At 46.9% G+C, this 26,196-nt stretch overlaps 1 protein-coding gene across 1 annotated transcript in view; it reads right to left on the reverse strand.

Annotated features, from left to right (window-relative positions):
- LOC128726379 (protein bunched, class 2/F/G isoform) overlaps nucleotides 1-26,196 on the reverse strand; it is a 36,585-nt gene that overhangs the window by 4,531 nt on the left and 5,858 nt on the right. Inside the window, exons 2-3 of the mRNA XM_053820184.1 lie at nucleotides 17,397-18,419; nucleotides 3,474-3,525 (exon numbers count right to left, since the gene is read on the reverse strand). Of these exons, the coding sequence (XP_053676159.1) occupies nucleotides 3,474-3,525; nucleotides 17,397-18,419 (1,075 nt within the window). The remainder of the gene's footprint in view (nucleotides 1-3,473; nucleotides 3,526-17,396; nucleotides 18,420-26,196) is intronic.

Consider the following 26,196-nt stretch of genomic DNA (forward strand, 5'->3'; position numbering starts at 1 on the left):
AGAGAATGTGAAGGTCATCTCACGCTATAGGTACTAAGGGCCCTTTCGCACACGTTAGACTTTCAGGCGCACAACGACTGCAAATAGAGGAAGGAAGCGTGCAGTGTCACCTCCACTTCTCCACCATTATTAGAAGGGCCGGGGGGGGGGGGGGGGGGTGGATAAAACGGTGAAAAAAAGGCCATAATAATTTGTGCCACCCTCTCTCCTCCCCCTTCTTTTTTTCGAAGGGCTACCACCCCGTCCCGTGACACTCGACACTGTTCTATTGCACCGTTCCTTTAATCGACCGCAATCTCGCAAATGATTGTGTTTGGCCTCTCTCTCTCTCTCTCTCTCTCTCTCGTTTTGGGTGCTTACATCTTCTCATGCATGAATTTGCTTATCTCTTCACCCTCGAATAGAAAGCTTACGGTTTGAGAAAATGGCGAAACATGTAAACATTTTCACGTTTTGAGCTATCGAAATGCCAGATGGCAATGAATCTCGCGTCGCCCGTGAGCTCCCTGTTTGTTTGCGTACCAAAAAGGAGGCAACAGAACAGAAAAAAACATCGTCTGTTGAGCGGAATAAAATATCACCACACACAACAACAAAAAAAAAACACTCCACTGAAAACACCCGTCAAAAGCGGTCTATCCCGAAACGTGGCCAAAAATCGAATCAAAAACATTACAAAAAAAAAAAAAACACCCACTGATAAGCCCGCCCCGTCTGATTGAAAGTGTTGCCCAGAAGTCCAACGAGTGTGCCTGCTGCTGCTGTCTGCCTTTTTTCAGCTGGAAGTGTAAAAACATAACTAGTTCAATCCAGTTCCATCATGTGCCATGATACTATGCGCTGGAGAGAATAAAGTACACACTTTTAATAGACGGAACCAGCCGGAGTGATAAGATGATAACGGTGCGGTGTGTGTAAGACTTATTGTGTGAGGTGTGCTTTAACAAAGAAATGCGCGAGCAAAGGTACAAAACGATAATTAGCTCTGAGAGTTTGGGATTAAATTACGATTTCAGACGTCATACTTCAAAGACCCGTACAGCAATGTTGTCTGGGATGGTTAGCGAAAAGGTCGAGGTTAGGCTGTTATCAATGCATAAACGTTCAGAGGAAGATATGACATGTTCAAAGAAATTGTGTAATATTTACCAGACAAATATTTACAACTAAACTTAGCGTTCAAGTTAAGCAACAATGAAGAGTACTCGTACAGGACATAATTACCATACACTCACAAAAAGCCGAAATTTGGAATTTTATAGGGAGCTCAATTAATTTCGAATTTCATGAGAAAGTGACCGGGTTGGTTCACAACTTTTATTACTTTTTTCACTGGGTATGTCGACAATTTGTTTCAAAAGGAACGATTATTTGGTTATCGTCTGCCCGTCGGAATGAACATAAAATGGCACATCGTAACATTGGATCGACATGAAAATCCTTCACTAGTGCATATGCATAACGGTTGGGGGAAAAAAATTGCGATGAAACAACGCAGACAAGGATATGGAAGAAAACACCTCACGGTAGTAAGCCGCAATCGTTAATTGGATTGACCTACTTGAAAGAACGGCATTCCTGCATAAGTTTGCAAAAAAAAATTAAACATCACATGTACATCCACACACGTTCCCCAAATCCCTACGCCGCCAGTTACATGGAGAAAGTGCTGATATTCCTTCTTTTCGTCTACAGCGGGCGCCAGGAGTGCATGCCGAGTAGGGCATAAATTCATCAAAAAGTCGCATGACTTGATCACTCGTAGAAAGGAGGATTTAATGATGCGATTCAAGAAAAAAAAACCATTTGTGAAGAGGATTTACACAGATTTAAACAAAAATGAAATATTTTAGGATCCTGGAATTTTCAGGAAACTATTTTAAAATTTTCAAATGATTGAAATACAATTTTTCTCGAATGGAAAACAAAAAAACAATATGGAGTCTTCAAGAAAATGTCGGCACGATCGTGGACCTTTGACTTATGATTTAACAATACAACATTTTCACACTGTATTATTCAAATTTAATTACCAGATTTTGGCTTTCCGCTTTTAAGAGGAAACAAAACATAGACAAATTTTAAGGAAAAATAAAGTATATATTTGTACTACCACCTCAGTGCAGCAAAGCACATCAAGGTATTCTCGCACAATCGCAATCAGTCGTATCACGAAGAACAAGTCATAAAAGTCAATGCAAATACATGGGGTGGATGCAACCGGTTCAATCTATAAACCAGCAGTAATCTGCTTCTAATACCCGCAGCCTGTTAATACGCGCGCAACAGACAAGGTAAAATGCGCCGAAAGGGCCTTTGTGAAAGAACAAGAAAATCAATTACAAGCCCTCCCCCCCACAACAAGCCTTCCACCACCACAAGTGATATGTTTTGTTTGTTGTTTACTGGCAAAGCGTAACGGCCTATCAGCCGGGGTGATCTGAACGGAACCCCAACGTTCCTTCCTCAAAACGGGCTGTGTGGTGTTGTGTGCTTTCTGCTCGACAAAGGTGTCAGGCGAACTCAGCAAACGGTGTTATCAGCAAACGCTATGTTTACGAGGCTGTGAGATGAACGAAACAACTCAACAACTGTCCATCCACGTCGAAGCATTTCGAGGCTATACAAATGAGGGTTTGAATAAAATTTGATACTGCAATGGCAAGCATCGTTGCATCGTTTATTTCTTTTTTTTAAGTTCTTATAGGAGCGAAGAAAATGGCCACGATCGCTGCCACTGGCGCGTTGTCGTGCGTAACGCGGATCGGAAAAGCGAAAAGGATAAGAAGAAAAATGTACTAGCAAAAACACAGAGTTTAAGTTCGAGGCTTCCATCTTTGCCATCGGCGGCAATGATAAGCCTGGCGAGGCATGACGAAATCATAACGAACGATCTGTTTACAAAAAAAAACAACAACTTTTAGTTGCTCGTTTCTTTGCCACGTGACATCATCATCGTACATTGGAGGAGTGGAATCAAAACAGTCCCAAGCCAGTTCAATTGATAACACATTTGAATGGTGCTCCGGAACGAAAGGCTCCTGTTATCGTGGATAAAAGGAGCTTAAGGCGTTTTTTGAAATATTCTGGCAAACTCCAAAACACAAAATGTGGCACTTTCTCGGGGGTTGATAAGCGCAGTATTTAACCAAAACTGGCCAGCAGAGTTAGTAATAATTTCCAAAAATAGAATTCGTCATTTTATTGCAGGTTTCCTCGCCACTTTGCACTACTGTGAGATATTTGCGTTAGTCGTAACCGTAATAATGAAATAGGATACGGTTACTCACGCATCTTATCAGCAAGCACCTGAAGAACAAACACGAACTGACTGACGTGTCACGTGTGTTCTAAATGAAACACACTAAAACGCCGAAAGTTTTATTGGCTCTCTGGCAGCATAGCGCGTTTTTTTTCTTCAGAAATACAGAAAGAAGCGTATAATACAGCTAAAATAATCCGACATGACTTACCATTGCTTGCTCGATTTTATTATCGATGGCGACCGCACTTGTTCCCGAAGCACTGAAACGAACGAAGAAAAGATAAGTTAATCCATGATACGATATGTCGGCTGACGATGAGAAACGGTTGTAAATTATTGCCTTCGAGCGATAAATGCTTATTGTTCTAAAAATATGCTTCCATGAACGAGGCGGAAGTGGATTTATCGACAGTAAGATGACGGTGTGCGATCGTGACAGGTAGTATTAATTAATTAAAGTAATAAGGATGCGTGATAACGTTCGAGTATGACGTGCGGGTACTATATAATGAATTACTTAATTATTTCCACTTCAGTATCTTTTCAAGAAAAAAGGCGAAGCTGCAACCATAAATTTGTGGCCAGTAAATTAGCTTAGCACACGCTAAAGCTTATTTCAAAAATAATTATTCCTTTAGTTCATTTTTTTTTAATTTTATGCTGTCATCGTTTTATACAGCAAAAAGACAACAGACTAGATATGATCATTGATTTTGTGGCATAAAAATACACAAGCTAAATATTATTGTTAGTGTTGCGCTGGTAGAATCGATCTTAGTCCTATCGTTTTCTGTTTAGGGGAGAGCATTTTCCTGCAAAAAAATACGCTTCAAAGCATCGAGAAAACATGATCAAAGATCGAACTCATGTGGCATCTGACGTAATCCCGCACACAATAGTTGACTGACATAGCACGGTAGGCAAACAAAAAAAAAAACAAACGCACACACACCGTTTATATTGACATGATTGGAGCCCACCCGAAAACCTCATTGCTCGCCTACAAATTAGTCAGCTTTCGATCGTACTCCCCCCACCGTATCGCGGACTCGCTCTATCATTTGGTACGGTGTACGGTGACTACCTTGTTCGCCTTTTGCGCAGCGCTCTGTCATGCTGCAAGCTGCAAACGGGCGATTTAAAATTGGCATCGTTTCGTCATCGTACTGTCTCCTGTCCCGCATACGTCATCGGCATGATCTTCCGTTCAAGAACCGATCGTTTGTGGCGTGAAAACTAACTGAACGCGACTCGTCGTAACGCTTTCGCCGAGGGACACAAGTGGTGATGATACCGGCGGCTTACAGTGGCGCATTGTTGATCGACGGCTTCAAGAGGACTTGGCCACTCCACACCATTTGCTTTGCTTGGGCGAAAGTATACACCCCTGGAAGAGTGTTACGGTGGTTCTTCCTTCCGAACAGCTTACGGTTGCCACCTTTTCAAGCACTATTCTATACACGTCTCCTCCGAGTGCCGGGCATTTGCTAACGTAATCGTACCATTTATAATCCATCTCCCTGGTGGTACGCAACCGAGAAAAGCTTCTCTTACCGCTGAACGGTTGGGTCAGTTTTTCTAAGCTATTTTCACGCAAAACACATGGCTTCTCTGGGTGGCCAAAAAAGCGAAGCCGATTACCCGGGATCCGGGATTTTGTACACGCGGTGTGCCAAATGAAGCTGTCCGGCAAACCGACACACTGCGTTTATTTGGTTTTGCAATGGCGAACATGAGCGAGAAAAAGGGAACAAATGAGCTGATGAGGGTGGTGGTGTAAGAAAAGGCCGACATTCGTCGTATCGCTCTCTCGAGGACGCATACTTGGGAAAGGCGCGTCACGCGCGAAACCAGAAACCGTTCGTGATCGACAGCCGGGGGGGGGGGGGGGGGGGGAGCGATTTAAATTTTAAAACAGCGCACGAAATTCACACCACTTCTTGCCTCCTGTCAATCTCATTCGATTCGATCCGATCCCGTCGTATAAATCTAACCGATGAAGAGTGCGCTCGGCTACGAGTGTAAACGGTAGCCGTTCGTGTCATTAGACACGGGAACATTATGGAACAATCGATCGAATCGGTTTGTCAGCAGCGCGCGTGTGTGTGTGTGTGTGTGTGTGGGCTTTTAATTTGCGAGGCGCGAAACAAACACCCCTGTTTTATCGCGTGCAGTGATCGCGAAACGAACGCACACCACACCATCGCCCGTAAGCCGCTTTTTCAACCGTGGGGGTGGTGTTTTGTATCTGTTGTTTCTCGCTTTGTTTTGCACGTTCGCCTCCCGATCGGTTGGTTTGTTATGTTTTCATTTTATTAATACTTCACACCATCCCCCTTCTGCTCTCCTTTCCTTTTTTCACCATGAACGCGAGCGGGGAATTAAATAACACCCCTCCTGCCTTTACGAAGCTTTTTTTTTTTGTTTTGCTGGCCGCCAGTGGCTTCTCGTGTGCAGCAAACTCCGTAAGCATAACACACTGCGAAACGAGCGAACACAGGGGCACCATTTTCTGGCACGGTCTCTGCTCTGGTGGTGATTCTTTGGCGAGGCCCTAAACATGGAAATAAAACCAAAAAAACAAACGGTACCAAGTTCAAGATCTGCGAAGCGTTTCTGCGCCTGCATAACGCGCCTGGAAATGTGTGTCATTTTCTTGTTTTTACGTTGTTCTTCGATCTGCTTTGCTATTTGTTCAAAACTGAACGGCCTCAAACGACTGCTGAGGGTTAAGTGCATCAAGCGAGCCTGTGAAAATTGCATGCCAGGCCAGGAGTCTGATCATGGAGGATCGACAACAACAAAAAAGAGATCAATTGACACAATGTTGCGTACCCTTGAGCGTTTATAACTTGCTCAACATCGCAGGATCAAGAGTTTAGAGGCTAGTAAACGAGTTTACAAAGCTGATTGCAGGTTTTGTTCGGGTTACACAAATTTTGGAATTAATCTGACAGAAGCCATTGCTGTAACTTCAAATGACACCCGTTTTGGTGGCGTTTCAACCTACCATATTTCGGACAAGTTTTAGCAAACTAACATGTTGCTCAACACTGTACGGGATTGTGTTAGACGCACACAAAAATTCATCCATCAATTTATATCAACAAAAAAAAACCAGTTGGTAACCTTCGCCACTATGATTATCGCGAACAAGACGACGACGACGACGACGATGACGACGAAAGCGAAATTAAATGGTGTGCCACATTTTTTCCCTACCACACAGCAGAAGAAGAGGAAAAAAACGCATGCGAAAAAATGGGACTCATTTTGACCGCCACTGCAGCAAAAGCAAGGCCCTTCAAGCATGTTGAAAGGCATCAATCAATATCCCTCTCCCCACGTGCACAAGGCATGATTATTAGTTTTTCAGCCCACCACGGTAAGTTTCTGTGCCACCGACAGACAGACAGCAGCGTTTCCTTGGGCGGCAGACGAACATAGACCGATAGATGGTTGCGCAAACACACACACACGTCTTTCTTGTGCCTCTTGTGCCCGCCGCCCATGCGCTCCAACCATCGCGTTTCGTCCCATTCTAAAATCCACTTCCAGTGAGCGAAAAAAAACCTTCCACGATCGAAGGACATCGCCGCTGTCGCAGCCGCAGGAGATGTTATTCGATGTGCTGCTGTTCGAAAAGGGCACGACCGGGTGGCGGCTTCGTTTGAGGCCCATCGTCCTGGTCTGTGGTGCTGCGACAGATTTCACTTTTCTCTCGCCCATTTCACTCTCACTATCCACCGGTGGTGGGTGAATGGTTGTGCAAAGGAAAACTCCCATGCACAATCGAGAATCGAGCGGAAAAACGCCGTTTCCGCGCATTTCCACCACCGTCAGGGGGGGGTTGTTTCGGCCCCACAAATGCATCGCGCGATGGTAACTGTCGCTAGTGTGCTGGTTTTGGTAGCCCTCGTTTATGCTAGCCCTCCTCCCCGATCCTTCGAGCCGTCCACGCCCGGATGTCGCATTAATATTGCAGAGTAATACTCCGTGCGCTTCGAATTTCGAGTTCGATTTTTGTCCGCGCGTTTGGGGGGAGTGAGAAAAGTGTGCATTGCACCACTTACTTTGGGTAGAAGTGATCGATGTACTTGATAACGACCTCCCGCAGGATGTCCTTTTTGCCGGACACGGTGCACTGGTGCATGGCCATGATGTCGCTTTTCATCTTCGATGCCGTTCGCGAGTTCGGAATTGGGAATTAAAAGGTAAAGCAAAAAAAAACCGTGCGCTCTTCGGGCCTTGCAGACTTTGACGGTGGATGGTTCGTTCTGGATGGCCCACTCGATGGGCTGGGATGAGATCCCGGGCGTGGATGAGGACTTTTCGTGCAAGGTTTTCGCACGAATTTTCTTCTCGCAAGATGTCGACGAAACACGGCAACACTTTCACACAAACGCACACGACGCGAGAGCGAGAGAGAGTATGATAACGACGGGCCCAGCGAGCGAGAGAGTGAGAGAGCACGCACGGGTGAAGAAAAAAAAAACAAGCAATAAACTCCAGAAAATCACCACTCGTCGTGAAAACTTGCCACCTTCATCAAAAGGGATCAGACCATTCCGATGGCTGTGGAAGCCCTTTGCGTGAATCACACACACACACACACACACGTCACGAGCCCGGATGTCGGTGTTTGGCGAGTCGCTGGTGTTGTTTTTTTTTTCACCGTAAATTTTCTTCAACAACACACGCACAACAACACACCCCTTCGCTCTTTACATTTCACACCACCACCGGGTTTTGGACCGCGGTAAGCTTCCTCCTGCTGGTGCAGCGAACCACGGGCGGACACCTGCACCTACATTCATGCACCAACCAACCAACCAACCTCGCTCACGTACACCACCACTAGCAGCGAAACCTGGCGGTGCTGCACCAGGACGTCCCAGGGCAACCCTGACGACCCACCCAAGAGCCGAGCCACAATCAATAATACGGACGAAACCAAAATGGCCGATGCGGTGCGGTGCCGTGTGCCGGATGTCGCGTGTGTGTTCTTCTGCTGCTGCTGCAGGTCACAGAAGCCGGTGTGTGAAGGACCTTTTCGTGCTGGCTGCTGGCTGCCCCGTTCTAATTTCCTGACCCAGCGCACACGCCACGATCAAATGGTGGCGGTGGCGGCGGCGTATCAATCAAATCAGCCACACGATGGCACGGTTCGGTTCTTGTGCCTAGCACTAAACGTACGTTCGTTGTGTGGGGAGCGCCACTAAAGGAAGAACAAAAAGGGGCGCATAAACACACGCCTGCTTCCTGGGGCCAGTCTGCTGAGTCGGTTGTCCTGGCCACGGGACACACACGCACACTGCTGTCAATGCTACCGAACAAACTCCTTCTGCTCTGTGCTGCTGATAAGCCAGCGAATGCAACCAAACGAGAGAGAGAGAGAGAGAGAGAGACCCACGATCACTTGCGCTTTTTGATCGAAAGGTGAGTGAGCATAAAACTTTCACCCAAAAAAACCTGCACCGAATTTGCAACGATCGAAACGATGCAACGGCACAACACGACACTTTTACAGGACAGCGTTGTTCACATCCCTCCAGGATGCCTGCTGCTGCTGCTCCTGCTGCAGTTTCTATTTCTCTTGAGCTCCTCGCGTGCAAACAGCTGCGAGTGGAGGCGTTTTTCTTGTGCTTTGTACTTCGCTTCTTTTCACGCACTTATCTGTCTGTTCGCGTCTTTACGCATGTGGGGGCTTGCTGCTCTTGTGCTTATGCTTTTTGGTTTTTTTTTCTTCACCAAATTGCTCCCTATTTCGGAATCTTCTTGCGAACGCGTGACGAGACGCCGTACGAGAACACAACACACACACACACACACACGCGGAGAAGGGCGGGGTTGAGGTGGTGAAGGTTTGAATTTTCATCGACGACGGCAACAACGAACTGGTTTTCCACTACGCCATGCGGGCTCGCGGCAATGACGACGACGACGACGACGACGACGATGACATGGTGTGTAGTCAAACGTCCGCACTTTACTACGAGCAAATGTACGGCACACGGCGATGCAATGCAGTTATTTCGAGCCAATCCTCCGCGCCCCAACACACACACACGGGGACACATGGCCACAGGGCAGCATTACGGCACACACGGCCAGCCAGCCAGCCAGAGACCGTCGTGGGCATATGCTGTTGGCTTCCAACGCACAATGGATTCACGCCCGTGCGAGAGAGAGAGAGAGAGACAGCTTGCACACACACACACACATACGAAAGCCAAAAAAGGGGAGCTCGATCGCTCTGCTCTCAGTCTCTCTTGCTTTCTCTCGTAAGAGCATTTTCCGTTTCTGCATATCGGCCGATCCCCGCCAAAAAGGGTCTCCTCTCGTGAGCACAATTCCCGTGTTTTTGGAGTGCTAGCAAAGGAGGTGTAGTCGCGGGGTTAGGGAGGGCTTTTTCATCCCTCCTGGCAATACGAAAAGGTCTCTTGCGGGTGCCAATATGTTGTACTTTCCAACCATTTTCTCCATGCTCCACGAGCGACAGAGACGGAACGAGCACAACCGCCAGACATAACATTCGACGGGAGACCCTGGATTTGTGCCAACAGACTACGTATGTGTGCAGCTGTGTGTGTGTGTGTGTCCGAGGAGGGTGGGGGGTTGTTGGTTTGCCTTTTTTTTTTTTTGTTTGGTTAGCATAACACAGCCCGTAACTGGGAGAAGCGAGAGTGGGACCATGCGAAAAGCGATCTCTCCAAATTTGAGCGTTGTTTGTCCTTCGCCTCAGAGAGCCATATTTCGCAGGGGACCGAAAAACTTATGCTGGCGGGCTTCTAGCGAAAAAAAAAAATAATGCCCTCCCATAAACAGGACATGTTGGCATAGGTTCGCGTGTGAAACCCACCCCAGCTAGTTCCGGATGCAGTGTTTCACGAATTTCACGAAGGTTTCATACAAAATGGGAGCTTCCAGAAATATGCTCACCGTATGCTCTATTTTCTCTGGCACAGAACGCAACATAGCACAAACACGGTGCAGTATGCTGCACCAAGAGAATCATGATGTGATCGTCCGCTGCATATCGCACGATGTATAAAAAGTAAAAGTTATCCGGGTCGGTTCATTTATCGATGCTCAAAACACAATGGCCTGTGTGACGACGTCTCCTAGACCTTTATTGAATGCCGTTTTGGTTCTCTTTCTTACCAAAAAAAAAAAAAATAGATGAATCTCATCGTGAGATTGCACGTGTTCGCTCTTTTGATCAAATCGCTCTTTCTCGCGTTCTCGCTCGCCGATAAATAATGCAATACTCAAGGGGAGAAGAGCAGAATTTTAGCGCGTCTGCTGTGGTGTGCGTCATAGCGCGATGCGCGGTACAACGAAACATGAAGCATCGTAGTAAAACATAAACAAACATATCAAACACTCCCCCACCGCCTATGCTCGCACCGAGCATCGAAAGCTCGTGGTGAAGAATAATCGCACCATCTACGGGCTGGCTCTGGCTGGCTGGCTGGCTGGTGTGCTAGACCGGCGGTTGAATTATCTCGGCTGAATTGCAACACACTCTCGCAAAGCCAGCGCAGCATAACGCAACATAAACAGCCCACGGTTGATGGTGGTGGGTGGTGTGCGTTACATGGTGTCGCGTTCCGAAACCGGCCAGAGGGCGCCTTTGGTTTGGGAAGCGAACATAAATGGGCCTGGGGGGTCGTTTTTTTTTTTTTTTTTAAATGACTACCGTGTGCTTGAAAACCAGCACCGAGAGGAGCACATTGGGGAGGGAGTTTGAAATACCGTTTTCTCTCAGTAACAAGTGACAACATTACGGAGCCATTTTGTTGGATTATGGGAAGGCTCGAAATTGGGAGCTCTGAAAGTGCAGCGTTTTGGAGCGAATATACCAAAAACACATCACGAGAACGTGCCACCAAAGCAGGTGGCATTGGTTGGTATTTAAATACGCGCATACACCTGTACGCAACCCCCAGAAGAGCATAATTCGAAGTTAAATATAGCAACCACAAAAAATAGCATCAACTCCAAAACAGGCTGTGTTAAAAAAAAAACTGCTAGCCATCGCATTTCCGGAAAGTAATTGGAAACGGTGGAAATGGGAGCTACGAATATAGCGCGCACCGAAAACCGGTATGGTTTATTTTAAGTCTCAAGGACGACAGACGCCAGAGCCCAATGCTATCCTCCTCCGCTCTTCTCGATCGAGCACGATCGCCCCACATTCAAGACCACAACGCGAGGCCATTTCGAATAAGTCACTTCATTTAGCAAAAAGGATAATGCGTGTTGCAGCGCGATCGCGAAAAGAAAGGGGGAGCACATACAACCGTAAAGCTGCGTGTGTGTGTGCGCGCGTACTCACACCAACACAAGGAGGGCAGACTTGCACACCGATGACATTACTGCAAGGCGAAAAAAACAAAACCACGAGGCAACCAGCCAAAACGAAGTGTAAAAGGTGGTGTGTTTAAAACCATCGTCAGAGACCGATCGCGCGTTTGCACACACGCACGAACACACACACACACACACACACGCGTGCATCCGCTTCATCTTATGCGGCCTCATCTTTGGATTGGCGAAAGAAGAGATGAAGGCGAAAAATACGAGGGAAAGAAAAAATTATATATATATATATACGACAAACAAGGAACGTCCAACGTCGAAGCTGCTGCTGAGCGCTGCAAATTCCGTTGGCGAAGTGGCGACAGCACAAAAAAAAAGAGTGTTGCTGCTGCTGCTGCTGACCTAAATCCGATATTCCCCCCCTTCTCGCTCCATTCACAACCATCCCCCACGCGTACGGTTCGCATTAAATTTCATCTCGCCGATCGAGCGGGAGGGCAGCAAAAAGTGCGTAAATTTACGAATACGCACGCACTGCGTCGCCGCTGCGTGGTGAAAATGTGTGCGCGGATGTGTGCGTGCGCGTTGGTCAGAGCACGATCAGTTTAGTTGCGCGATCGAGTGATGAGGGGGGTGGTATCCGTCTAGGGGGGTTTTTTTGGCTTTCCACACACATAAAACACATCGAAAAAAGCTTTCTTCTTTCGCGAGACCACAGACTGACGAGCCGAGTTGAAACGCACTGTCGTTTAATGAACGAATTTTCATTCGAATCCGGCTGATGATGTTTTTTTTTTTTCGTTCGCCGTCCCTAACGGCTAATGATCCTTTTCTCTCCGTTACGTCAGCGCGGTGGTCAGGGTGGATTTATCGAGGCGCAAAACAGAACGTTTCAGCATTAAACGCAAGAGCAGGGAGCATGAAGCAAATGTGCGTTGGAAAATATGAGCGACGATGAAAAGCTACTTTTTGCATTCGATTTTAAGTTTATAGTTAACGTCATGATCTGCTTAAAAACCTTGTATTTTTTTGGTACTCATTTGATTAAATTCAACATAAAATTAACAAAAAGTACAACAATTGGGATAACAGTAACGGCCGGTAATGCGCATTAGGGCAGCTCATGAAAAAAAAACCTCATTACAACATGCTATTTAACACATGAAACCAGCGTAAGTCACATACCGTGTTGGTGGTGTATTTATTTCCTGTTACAAAATAGCGCACACACACACACACACACGCAAAAGCGGTGGCTCTGGAAAGGTCCTGGCGGTAGTGGCAGTGATACGGTGATATAGTGGTCGAAAAGTCGCCCGTTAAACTACGCTAGCATTCGGCTTTTCTCACGGGACAGAGAGCTTGAGTTCGCGCATTCATTTGTACTTCTCAATGTAAATGCATATTACACGATTGAACCACACGCCCCAGCAGTTGACGGCGACAGAATCGAGCAGCAGCAGCACCATTTTTCGGCAGGTTTCGTTGAGGGCACTTACAACATTCCACGACCGCACGACGACGACAACGAAGAAAAAGAGCCGTCCCACTAATGAACTGACGCACTCAATAATTCATTTCCCGCACCGTGACGGAAACACAACACTGGGCTCGTGAATTTACGTTCCCCCCCCTCAGTGCCGCTTTTGAGGAAAAGTCAATGAACCTTTTCCACGCGGTGACTTTTCCCGCAGCCCATGTGCGTGCGTTGTGCGTGCCACCACAACAACGAACAAATGGACGCCGGAAAAGGCTCCGTCCAGTGCTGCCACTGCGTGCTGTTACAACGGCTACAATCCCCAAAACGGGCACGTTGCGAAAGAAAACGCGCGATTTTTCCGTGAGATGCTTTTCCCGCGCACGTTGACGGCCTTGACACAACACAACAAGGGATGGACAGAAGGGGCCCAAAAAAAAACACACACACACACACACACACACGATAGACTGTGCAATCACGTCGAAACCCTCACGACGCACTTCTATTGCTCCTGCTGCTGCCGCTACTGCGATGCGCTACGGATGCGTTGGATGTGGGTGTATTGGTGGCGTGCGTACGTGTCCCTTTTGTGCCGTTTGTGGGGCCGCCACTTGAACGGACAGACAACTCGAGGGGGCGCTAGGGAAAACTGCCTCACCACCGATCGTGGCGCATTTTCACGCGAAAAAACGAAGAACAAGAAGCAATTGGGTTGCCCATTTTGCCACTATTGATTTGTTGTAGCCCCTGGGCCTGCGCACCACAGCGTGCAGAGTCCCACGATGGAGCACTCACGGAGCGATTCCGAGCTTCCGTGGTGTGGAAACCCATGACCTAGGGCCACAGAAAGGGAACTCGAAACCCATACACGGGTTTGTGGGAGTTCCCGGTTTCACTCGTGGCCGAGGTTTTTTAGTTCAGCAGCGACGATGTCGTCCGAAAACCCTTTACAGCTTTTTGCGTCATTCGCGTAAACAACGCACGCAGCCGATAAGATAAAAAAACGCTATTTATAGTCAATTTATCAATCACATCCTGCAAAATGGCCCTTCATGGAGCGCATGATGTTGCAAGGGCCGATCGACCAAAGGGGGGATTAGGACACACATGGAGGAGGAAAACTGCAACTTTTCGAAACCAACACAAGGCTTTCTGAGGGTTTCAAAGTCAACGACGTGTCGCTTTCGCTAGTGACGGGGGTCCAAATAAGAGCGAAGGCTATTCGTTGAATTTTGCAGCTCATTAGTGGGCTCGTTTGGCATTTGTTCTTTTGTTCCCCAACGGTGTTGCTTCTTGAAAAGTCCTCTAAGCCGTGGCACTAACGATCGATGGCCACCACACGCTACACCACCCGAATTAGGCTCCTTTTAAAAGGTAACACTGCGGGACAGTTTAACCGGGCTGGCAAGGCTGCTAGCGTTGTAATGCGATCTACAGCCACCTTGGGTGTTGAAAAAATGGTCAGCCATTTTACATTTTTTGCCAGCTGCATAAAAGTTCAACGAGTAACGTTCAATTTGAGCCCATACCTCAGTGCACTTGAGGGTTCTTTACAATTAAAACTAATTATCACATACCAGCGCAATGAAAAAATCACATCTCAAATGATATGTTTTCAACAACAACAAAAATCCCCATCAAATAGAAAAGGCAACCCCTGCCAGGACATAGTCACTTGCTGCCGTGTCAACCGGCTGATAAACGACCAGCGAATCTGGCTGATAAGCGTAAATGATCGGTTTTCAATTCAATCCCCTCAAAAGCCGCAGGCAAAAGCTTCTTCTTCGCGAACTTTCCAGTGCGTTTGCGTATCCGCGTTCGATCTTGACTGCGATCAGGTTACGCGCGCGCCGTGGATATTTTTTGTTGCCGTTGATTTTGCATATTTGGTTTTTTTTCTCGTTGCAAGAAGCGCGTGGTTTTGGCTAATTTGTTGCTAAACGTCGGTTCCATCATCAAGCCGGTTGGTTTGCGCCAGGCACATTCGTTTTACCTACAGCTACTGGAATGATTGGAGGGGTTCGCGAAGCAATCGCATGCTGTGTGCAATCGTCTCTCGTCGTCTTGTTTGTGCAGCAGTTGAACGTTTTACGTTTGCGTCATTCGTACCAGCTGGTCACAGAGTGGGGGGGCAGGCAACAGAAGTGCGATTAGTTCTGCCCGGCCAGAGAGCGCAAACCACACACAGAAGCCCTGCTGGCGCAAGTGCAACAAATCAGCGCACATGTTTGAGTCCCCGTCTCGTACCAAAACGATGATGATGATGATGATGATGATGATTGTGGGATATATACAGGTCGCTGTCATTTAGATCTGACATCGGCTCACTGTAGTCCATGATCGAGAGATCGTCCCCCAGCGTGTGGGTTATGTAACACACGGTGTAGTAGTGGGGTGAAATCTATACGTCCCGAGCTGATGCCTTGACAGCTCGACCTGATCTCCTGACGTTCTTGGTTCCTTCGGTCGAGCTGAACCGCATATCCATTTGTGGAGTCACCGTTGCAGCTTGATTGATTGTAATAACAGGTCAATCGTCAGCTCGTAACATGGCCGAGAGCGTGATATTGATTTATGTGTGTGCAAATTATTTACCCACTTAAACATCATTTCTTTTATCGATTTCTTATGCTCTAAATTTGATAAAGGATATATGCAATGGAGAGACAGAAACCAACGCGAGGTCGTATTTGTTTCAACAAACTAAACTCAAGCTTTTGCAAGCAGCTTTAGACCTTCAATGATCGGTGATTCATTTAAATCGCCCCAAAAATAGGCACCATAGCATGACGAATTAGTCATTCATTGAGTTATCGCATGTGTGCTAAAGTTTCTACCACATAAGGTACTAATTTATGCGATTTTTTTTGCATACTTTCTAAACTTTGATCCAATTCGCACGTCCCTCGAGACGAAGTGCTTTTCGAAACTCGATCATTTGTTGTGCAAATACGACCCGAGAAAAGCAACAAAAAATAACAAGCTGCCCGATTCCAGAAAGCCGGTCTAGTCTGCAAGTCTGCCTAATCAGGCAGTGGCGACAAACAGTCTGCCATTGCGACAGGGCTTCCCTATGGCCGCCATTGCTATGCACGACATCACACTAACATTTCGCTCGCACTTGCCAAGTTCGTTCGCTGATAATTTGATTAGCTCTAATTATATTATAGCACAAAGCGACACCGAGTATGGCGGCATATTCAAAGTCGCGGTTATGCCATTACCCCTGACAGTGGCCGGTTTTCGATCGGACAGGCCCGGTGATTCGCGTATTTGTAGAATATACTTCTCACCCGTTTATGTAGTAACCCCTTTTCGGGGCGCTACCAGCTGTTCCGCGGGACAGAAGAAAATGTTGTAATATACTTACACGTTCGGCGATAGGCTACACTTCCATGAGACATTATTATTACAACATAAGAGCATACCTGCCTGTACGTACGTACATACCACTCATGCATACATACAGAAAAATTGCTTTGCGCAACCGGTACGAAATGTTACCACGCGACAAACCATACTGACCTGCAATGAGAGAGAAGAAAATCAAATTAAACACCACTTTCTTGGCTGGCTTTCGTAGGTCCCCTGAGCAGTAAGACAACATCAATGAGAGCAAATAGAAAGAGGAGCCTCCATACTGCGTAACGTAAGTGTTGCTGCATTGCCATTCGAAACAATAATGGTAATAGAATAAAAAAAATATAAAAATTAACAAACAAACAACACTAACAGCAACTATAGCGGCTACAACACACGTTCTATTCGCAGCATCGCCTAGATTCTAGGCCCTAGATCGATCTCGCATGGATTTCCACTCGCACCTCGAGAGGATCGCTATGCGTGTCAGTAGATGTGCGTGTGTGTATGTGTGTGTGTTTGTGTGTATGAGCGCGCATGTAATAGCGGTTGTTAGTTTGCGGAAGTGGACGAGTGGATAAAAACGGGATAAAACCAAAAATCAGCAGCTTCACAATGGTAAGAAAAAAAAACAGAAAACATCCAACAGTGACCTTGAGGTTCAGATGAAGGTCATGCGGGTTGCGCTGCCCCCAGAACGGAACTTCCCAAAAAAAGGATCGTGCCACGCTCGGCTTAACGACGTTTGCCGGAGTTGATGCACACGTCTAGAGACACTCCAGAAGCCGTGAAGGATACGGAAGACTTTTTCGAAAAAAAGGAGTATCCTTCGGCTACCGAGTGACCGATCAAGAGAGAAGATCATCGAGCGTTAGCGGACATCACGAGAGCGGACAGATTATTGAGTATTTGATTGGTTGGTTGTAGTGATAGCGAGCGCGGAAAACACTCGGAAAATCGTCAAACCTTGCATGTTCTCCGGCACCACCTGCAGCAGCCATTGACGGTGAGGGAGCTCTGCTAACACGTGCACTGCCTCCTCCACCACCGAAACCACCGTACGCAGCAGCCCCAAGGGTGTTGAGGAACCGCGGCGGACTCCCGACGGGTGTGGTCCCGTGCAGGAACGCCGGACTCGATCGTCCCGACGCCGGATGTGACTGAGAGCCACCACCAGTGAACAGGTCCGACTCGATGCTCATATTAATCATGCTGCCCGCTTTACTTAACCGGTTGCCACCACCGAGCTCTTCCTTGATCAGATCCTGCACACAACGGTGCGGATGCGTGGCCGTACACGCACTAACACTGTTACTACCACCGGACAGATTGCCCAGCAGGCTGCTGGCAGTTCGGCAATAGCCAGTCGAGTCGACGACACCTCCATTTTCCGGCAGCTCTCGGCAGGGTCCTAGCGCCCCAATCGATCTGGTTAAGGATCCTCCTGCCAACCGGTTAGATACCGCAGTCGCCAGGATCGGCGTAGGTTTCATCAGACTTTGGATGCTCTTGCCGAGCGCAATGTCGGTGTAGACATTGCTACTGCTCGAGTGGTTCGCAGCACTCGTCGTACTGTGGCTCAAAGGGGAAGTAGTTCCGCTTGGTCCGGTGGTGGTGATCACGACATTGAATCCGCGTCCCACGGGTTGGAACTTTTGTGCCTGCTGGAACTGCTGCTGCTGCTGTTCGAGGCGACTTTGGGCGAGCTCTTTTCGAAGGGACTCTTTGGCAGCGGTGCTCATGGACGGTGGCAGCGAGTAGGCTTTCGATAGCTTTTCGGCGGTTTCGTTGTACAACGGGCCATGATGATGGTGCAGTTGCTGATGCGGCTGCTGGGCAGCGGGTAACGTGCTTCTGTCAAAGGAAGCATTTGAGAAGGGTTCGTTCGATAGGCTCGCGTCGGGTAAAGCGTTTACACCTAACTGCTGCTGTGCAGGAGGCAATGGTTGCAGTTGGCGTGGTTGCTGTGTCGCCTGCAACCCGGTGTTGCTGCTATAGACAACGAAATAATCATTCGAAAAATATTCAAAACCACATCGCGCATAACGAGCACTCGCAGCAAACGTTTCAAACACATGAGGAAGGAAAGCATTTTTTGCGATGATTTGGTTTTTTCCCTTCAAGGCGCGTAGTAAAGGACATGCATTTTAATGGTGACCAACGGGCTCGGCGCAGTCTCGGTTGGTCTAGTAGCGTCGTGGATTGAGATGAGTGATATCAGGAGCAGCAGATTATCATCAGCAAACGGCGGACAAAAAGAAAGACATAGCAACACGACTGGTTAAAAGCAAACACAAGTACAAAAGCCAACCGAATACCGAGCAGCGGGTATTAATAAACTTCGATGATATGTACCGTCCCATCCTGGTCAATGTTGATCATCCACATACCGCAAACCATGCCTCTAAAGCGCGTTTGCATTGCCATACGCCAACTAAGCAATAATAACCCTCCTGACTAAATTGTCGAAGGAACAATAACAGGTCGAAGGAAAGGTCTAGTATGACTTCGGTAAGAGCGATAATGAGGGAAACATTTTACGTATGCCACGAATAAAGAAACATAAAGAAATAGCGGAAAGAAAGAAATTGGAATCGATTTTGATAATACAAGAAAGTGAGTTTGTACAATGTGATGACGAAGAACAGAGGGTTGAACTATTTTCTACCATAATTTTGCTATCGTTTTCGCTTCACTTCGACAACGACCAACTATCTGGAAAATCGCTACTGCTTGTATAACATTTGTGCGATTCTGCATTTAGCTAATGCTTTACACGCGACCTTATCACTTAGGTCCAATCAGTCACGATTGGCAACGATTCTTTCCACGAGCACCGGTGGCAACGTGGAAAACCAGCAGCTCATCGAGCCAACATACCCTCTCTGGCGGTGTATGCCGGACTCGTTTCCCAATCCTACCGACCATGCAACAACGTGTGCACGTGCATGGTGGCATGGTTTTTGCAACATGTTCACCAGCATTAGATTCATTGCTACAATTAGTTTTAACGATGAGTTGCAAACTATGCCATGTCCACTAGGTACGGGTAGCTCGAGCCAGTCGAGCTTACTGACACAGAAGGCTGATCGTTTGCGATCTACAGCGTGTCTCGATCCACCACAAAACAGGGATCATTTCCTTTTCTTCAATCGTGCAAATTTGTGTTGCGCATTGTCAAACCATAGTTATGCAACGATGATGCCATCGGAAAACCGTCGAAAGCGTCATGATTGAATAACTCATTAGCATTACTGTCGCAAATTACTAACCAGAATACGTATCTAATTCCCTACACACTCCCTATGAAGGAGTTTTAATGTTGAAATTTTGTATTCTTGCGCAAACATAGTGTTCAAGCACTAAAATAAACGACAATTCCACGCTTTAAATAATATACATCCGTTTTATGAGTTTTATATGTTTATTTGACGCATGAATAAAAATTAACCATATTTGCGCTCACTTAAACCAACAATCGTAATGCAGAGCATGTTACCACCTTCCCAAGAGTCGATGTTTTGGTAGCACCACTAAGGCAAAAAATCATTAACAGGAATTGATCAACCAAACCATCGGGACGTAAACAACGCAAAACTGGTCTTGTGAAGCGCGCTACATATGAGAAGTACCGTGTAGGTGGACGTTCGGACGAATAGGGCGCATTACTTCGCTTTATTTATTATTCGACCTGGTGGTGGTTCGGGAATGTTCGAAAATAATAAACAAACTCGCGGTTGTTAGCACTTCGCCGCAATTCAGAGTGCTTTTCCAGGCCACTTTGCAGATTGCTCGGTGATTGTCGTCCACGCAGATGGAACAAATGAACAAACTCAATCCAGGTGATCTCATGTGTTGAACGATGATATCATTGAATACGAGTGCGGTTTGGAAAGTGGTAGGATATAAGGCGAGTGGTAGGCCTCTTTGGATAGTTTGTCTTCACCTTATAGTCGAAAATAACTCGTGATCGTATATGGTACGATAATTCGTACCACCAAACCATCGTCGTATGATCGGTTGAAGGATTGAGCCTTTTGTATTATGGATCAGGTATTTTTGAGGTATATTTTACACACTCATTACACGAAATACTTGTGCGAGCAATATCCAAATCAATGGCATTAACTAGGGATGAAAATTGCTAAAATTGTTTTAATGTATAATTGTGTGTGGTGATATTTTTTATAAGATGAAAATTGAACGAAACAAACTGGCTTGCTTCGGTGTTTCATCTTACCCTCTACACTCCTGTGCGAATGAAGCGCCCTCTACAGGCAGCTTGTGTGCAAGTTCACAATGCAACGAGAACGCAGCCGTAGACAAGAAGTATACCAGTTTGAAGCGCACGAAAACTGTTATACGCACACTGTGTGGATCCCTAATTCAAACAATGTTGGTGTTAGCAACGGTGCCGCACGCGAATGAGAAAATGGTGCCAGCTTTGTCTGGTACGATTGCCAAATTTTAATGCAAAGGAAATGAAACACAAAAATGCGCGACCGTCAAGAGCGCAACAAACCGCTATGTGCTTTGTTCACGAAGTGATGCAAACTGACTCACTGGGCAGTGCAACTTCCGTGGCGGTTTGACGAGTAAAATTGTTTCATAAATTTCAAATGAAAAGCACGTGTGGGTGGTGATCATGCGATATGCCGATGTCACCTACCGAAAGTTGAGATTTGGTTGCTCCTCTTCGCAAGCGGTGCGCTTGTTTCTGCGGTTCGATCTACTCCATACGTGCGCCATTTCGTATAACATATGTGTGGTGCACCATGGATGCGGGCGAGGGGCACATGTACGATATGCTGCCAAAATCTAGAGAACACCGAGTGCACGATAGCATCCACAACACCAAAATTGCAACTGCTGTCACCAACAACACCACGAAGCGTTTTCGATGTTACGTAAAGAACATTTTTGGGAGGAAAGATGGAGGAGGTTGATGACAAAACGCAATCAGCAACGAAGCTGCACCCAGAGATAGATAACGACAAAAAAGGGATTCACAATTCCTGTTTCGACAAATGTGGACTAGCCCCCGGAACAGTCAACCACCAGCACATCCGACCCAATTGCGACGTCGTAGGCGGGAATGCTCAGTCGCTCACTAACGCAAAACACACTAGAGTACGTGCACTTCCAGGGCCTCTAAAAGGGCCGCAAAAGGTGACAGAAGATAGGCACAACTGCTGCACACCTATGGCAGTAGTACTGCTGCTGCTGCTGCTGCTGCTGCTGTTGCACAAAACTCGCGAGAGTTCGCTTCAATTCGTTGTTTTGCTTAACGGACGACCGCGGGCTGTTGTGCCTTTCTCGAGTGCCATTCCTTCTTTTTTTTGCTGTCCAACCACCAACAAACAATGACAGCAACCTGTTGTGAGGGAATATCTCGCGTGCATGCAAACGGTACCACACTACCGGCTGCGCATTTGCCCAACCCAACCTAGACGCGCTTTATTGGTAGGCGGCGGAGGATGGTGATCTCTCGCGTGCTTGCTCGTGGTCGTTTCGCGGTTTCGCATTGACAAATGCACAAACACCACCACTGAGACACGCCAAACGTCAGACAACGCTAGTACACGCTGCTGGTGATCTTCAACAAACCCATCTCTCGAACAGGAAGGATCACTCGTGCCGTTTCGCTGATGACGACGCTGCTGTCAAACGGCGCATCATCTCTCGCGTATGATGATCGTTCGATCGTCTTTTAAACAAACATCCCCGATCACCGATTTCGTTCCTCTTCCTCTCATCCAGCCGAGCGACAGGCTTGGAACTATCACCAAGAGGTGGGCAGAGAAATAAAAACTGACAAAAAATCGAGAGACTACATCCCGCATCTTCGTCGTGTTGGTCGCCGCGCGCTTGTCAACAACGAACCTCGGAACGCGAGTGATCAAGCAACAAGCAGCGGGCAAGAAGGAGGAGGGCGGGGGAGACAGGGGATTTATATTTGGTTCAAAGAGCGCAGAGCGAAGATGTCTACTGCTGGTGCTGGTGCCGTCGAAACGTCGTCTCGCGCTTTCGAGATCGCAGGAGGAAGCGCACACGGCTTTTAGCTCGTTAGTGCAATAAGTGGCGGACCAACACACACCCGAACGGATTATACACTATTTTTAGCCGACTCGTTATCATCTTCTGGTAGTTAGGTCGGGCATCACATCGACGTGCTTGGAGGAGGCAGGGAGACGAACAGACATCCGCCCTGAGAGAGCGCACCACCGCGTCCCTGCGGCGGGTGTGGGCAAATTAGACGACGAACAATGGAGCTTCATATCCCACTGTCGGTTGCACACCGGCAAAATGGAGACATGGTTGAAAAGATGATTGAATTAAATTGAACCTTCGGAAGTGTGGCGCTGTTGGTCGAAAAGCTGCGCAACTAAGCCTCCGGGGAAAAAGATGTCGCCGACGACAATGGGACTTCCTTTATCTGAACGGTGATTTGAGGGTTTGATAAAGTGTCACCGATGGTCAGCTTTGGTTTGAGAAGACAAATAGCAAATTAGAAAATGCTCAAAACATGGAACACAATTTCAGGCTGATTCGAAGTAGTGCTCTAAGACATCAACAACCTATTCGATCGTTATCTGTACCAGACAAGGTGTTGATAGCGTAAATCCCCATTTGCATGCTTGTTATGTGAAAATAACCTTGTTTTGGGTTTTTGAGCAATACAATTTTTCTCCAGTGACTCACGTGGAAGACAATTTCTGTTTTAGTATGTTCAGTCTCATCGCACATCTCTGTGTCATACTTCTTGCAACCTACTGCCAAACACGGTGTGGCGTTTTCCAATGAGTAAGAAAGCTTATTTCCGACCTCACGATTACTCAACCAAATTCAGGAATGCGTCCACTGCTCTTACGGTCCCTCTCATCACCATGCGTATATGCCCGAGGTAGATCTAGTACCAGAGGCAAAGTGTTTACCTTAGCGAGATGCGCCTCGGGATGCTCACAATTTTCGACGGCACACCGCCTATGGTGATCCTGCGGGCTGGCGGATTAGACATGTTTCTGCTGCCCTGTTGTTGGTGGACTCGAACAGACGGCAAATACCGCTCCTCACCGAACCGGAAGCCTAGCAACATTTGAGGTACACAAGTTATCCCTGCTGGGTGGACACCGTCAGCGAAGAGTGGCGAAGAATTCGTCTTGCTTGCAAAACTGTCCACTTAACGCTCGGCTACAAACTAAGGTTTTTTGTTATTTTTTTTCTAACAAATTATCACTACGGACCACTACTAATTGTAACAGTCCCCTTTGCTACCACCCAACACACACCGCGGCACGTGTTATCACCTAGCAGTAGGAGGATACTCTGGAAGCACTTATCTCAAATTGTACTAACAAACGTGTGCATGCACTCACACCGGACAAGGACAAGGCGATCGATTTCCTTCGCTTTGCACTGTTCAACGACCATCGATAATGCTAATTGTGGCTCAAAATTACGCACTGACACACATTGCTCATCTTCTGGAGCAGTATTCAGTGCAAGTGCATATTGTCTAGCACACAGTTCGCTCAGGATACTACCACCACACAACAATTCAGCACACTTTGAAAACACTGTTTTTTTTTTCGTACTGTGTAGCGATCCACCCACCCTTGAAGGCTGGTTTTGAGGATAATGATGGTTTATTTCAACTTAAGGATATTGTTTTTGTTGCAACAAATCACAAAAAAATGCTACTACAAGCACGAAATGCGCGTAAACGACTCGAACGCGTCAGTGACGGCGTCAGGAAATTGTCTGAATGAAACGGTTGCGCGGGCGCTACTGCATTTTACGATTTACTTTTGCTCTTGACGCCTTCTTGCTTCCATCCCGTAAACGGCGCGTCATTGTCGATCACAAGGCGATCATAATGCACTATCTTGCGCATGCCGCACTATTACTACAGCGAGGAAATATAAACAAAACTGACCGACGCGCGCCGCCAGTACATTCCATCAGAATACTAGCCGCACAGGGTGGTGTGATAGAGCTGTGTTTGGGAAATTTTTTTTACTGAGTAAACAGCAAACATCACCCTGCTGTACTCGAGATAATATTAGAGCCAAATAAGTGTGTAACCGCCGCACACGCACATACACGCGCAGTACTATTTGCCTTGCAAATTAATCAAAATCGTATCGATCGTTTCAAACCCAATACCTCGCTGTTAATGCAACTACGCAGCGTAGAATCTTTAAATGGGAGTCATACAAAACAGGCCTGTAATAAAATACCCAGAATGTTATCAGTAAGTAAAGCTTTCGTTTCTGGTGACAACTTGCATCTTTATCAAAGATTATATTATTATAACGCGTCTGTTGGAATGTGGTGACAGTGATGCCGTTCCGAGCACGTGCACTGACCATCGTCACCATCGAAGTGGAACAAGTGCACGGGTAATATTGTTCAAAATTAGCATACACTCCCTTCAAGATCCACCCTGTAGCAGGCCTGAGGGCACGCGTGAGTCGCTCGCTGCCGTGTGGATGGATGATTCAATTCACCTAAGGGTATTAATGAGATTGTACCGTCCAAGCGAGAACGAACCCGCCCGCCGCTAGTGCACTATCCATGTATACTATTTCACACATATTTCATCACAGTTCCCCACACAGACACACACACATAACCACTTTGCACTATCATAGACCAAAGGGGGTGGGGGACGACAACAAGAGATAGCAAATACCGCTTCAGCAGCGGACGCATCCATTACATGATCTCGACCCGAGTAAACCGAGTGCAGCAGATTGCACCGATGCACCGATGGCGGTGAAAGGACGAAGGAGCGATCAGGAGGGATGACAAGCAGTACTATTACTTGATAAGATAGTTTTTGCGCTTCCCGTCGTGACTCGTCGCTAGTGCATTGTGAGTTCTGCTAGTGCTCAACAGGTGTCGCTAAAAAGGCAAGGCTCAGAAATGCCGTTGCGATCGTGAACTCGTGCAGTTTTAGCTAAACAAGGGAATTATTACCTCGCACAGCGCATTCGTCGAGCAGGAGGGTTCGTTCAGGCGGTTAGTACACCGGTCGAAAATACAATGCAACAATAGGATGTCGGTGAAGTAAACAGGAACTGAAAAATAGCTGCATCGGTGTGTGGTTTTCCGGTTTGCTTTTCTCGATTGCATCTTCCTGCACAAACAAACAACGTTTTCTTCTGGTCGAAAATACCCGTCCCAATAGAGCATCGTCGATCGTGTAAATATATTTTCGAACACTGTTTTTCATTCTACCGTTTGCTGCTGAGGTTAAATGCATCATCTAGCAGTAAAATGTTCGACGATTGTCCAGCCCAAAAAGCGCGCCTGATTGAATCTAATTATAAAATTTCAACTCCGCTCAAGTAGAACGCCGCCCCCGGGCTATGATCATTTTTTCCTCTCCACTAATGGAACGCGATGGGACTGGTGCTCTGTGTGTGGCGCAGTGTACGTGCTACTATACACATTCATTAAATGCTGATAATGTGATGCGAATAAATTTTGGAGCGCCCGAAATTGGGCACCGCGCCTTTCCCAACACAACAAATCGATCGCACCTCGTCTTACTCACCATCTTGGAATCATCGAGTTTCGTCGAAGAATGTAAAAGTTGGAGCTTCGGTAGTACGTCGTGCCAATCACTAGATTGTTCCCGAACATGTTTGCTCGCCTATTTAACATTTGTTCACCAACCACCGCCGCAGCACTCATTAGTTTATCAATTGAACTACCTTCACTGTGGGAAACTGAAGGAAAATTCGGGCACGCTTTTACA

The sequence above is a fragment of the Anopheles nili genome, chromosome 3, assembly GCF_943737925.1.
Source record: "Anopheles nili chromosome 3, idAnoNiliSN_F5_01, whole genome shotgun sequence".
NCBI lineage: Eukaryota > Metazoa > Arthropoda > Insecta > Diptera > Culicidae > Anopheles > Anopheles nili.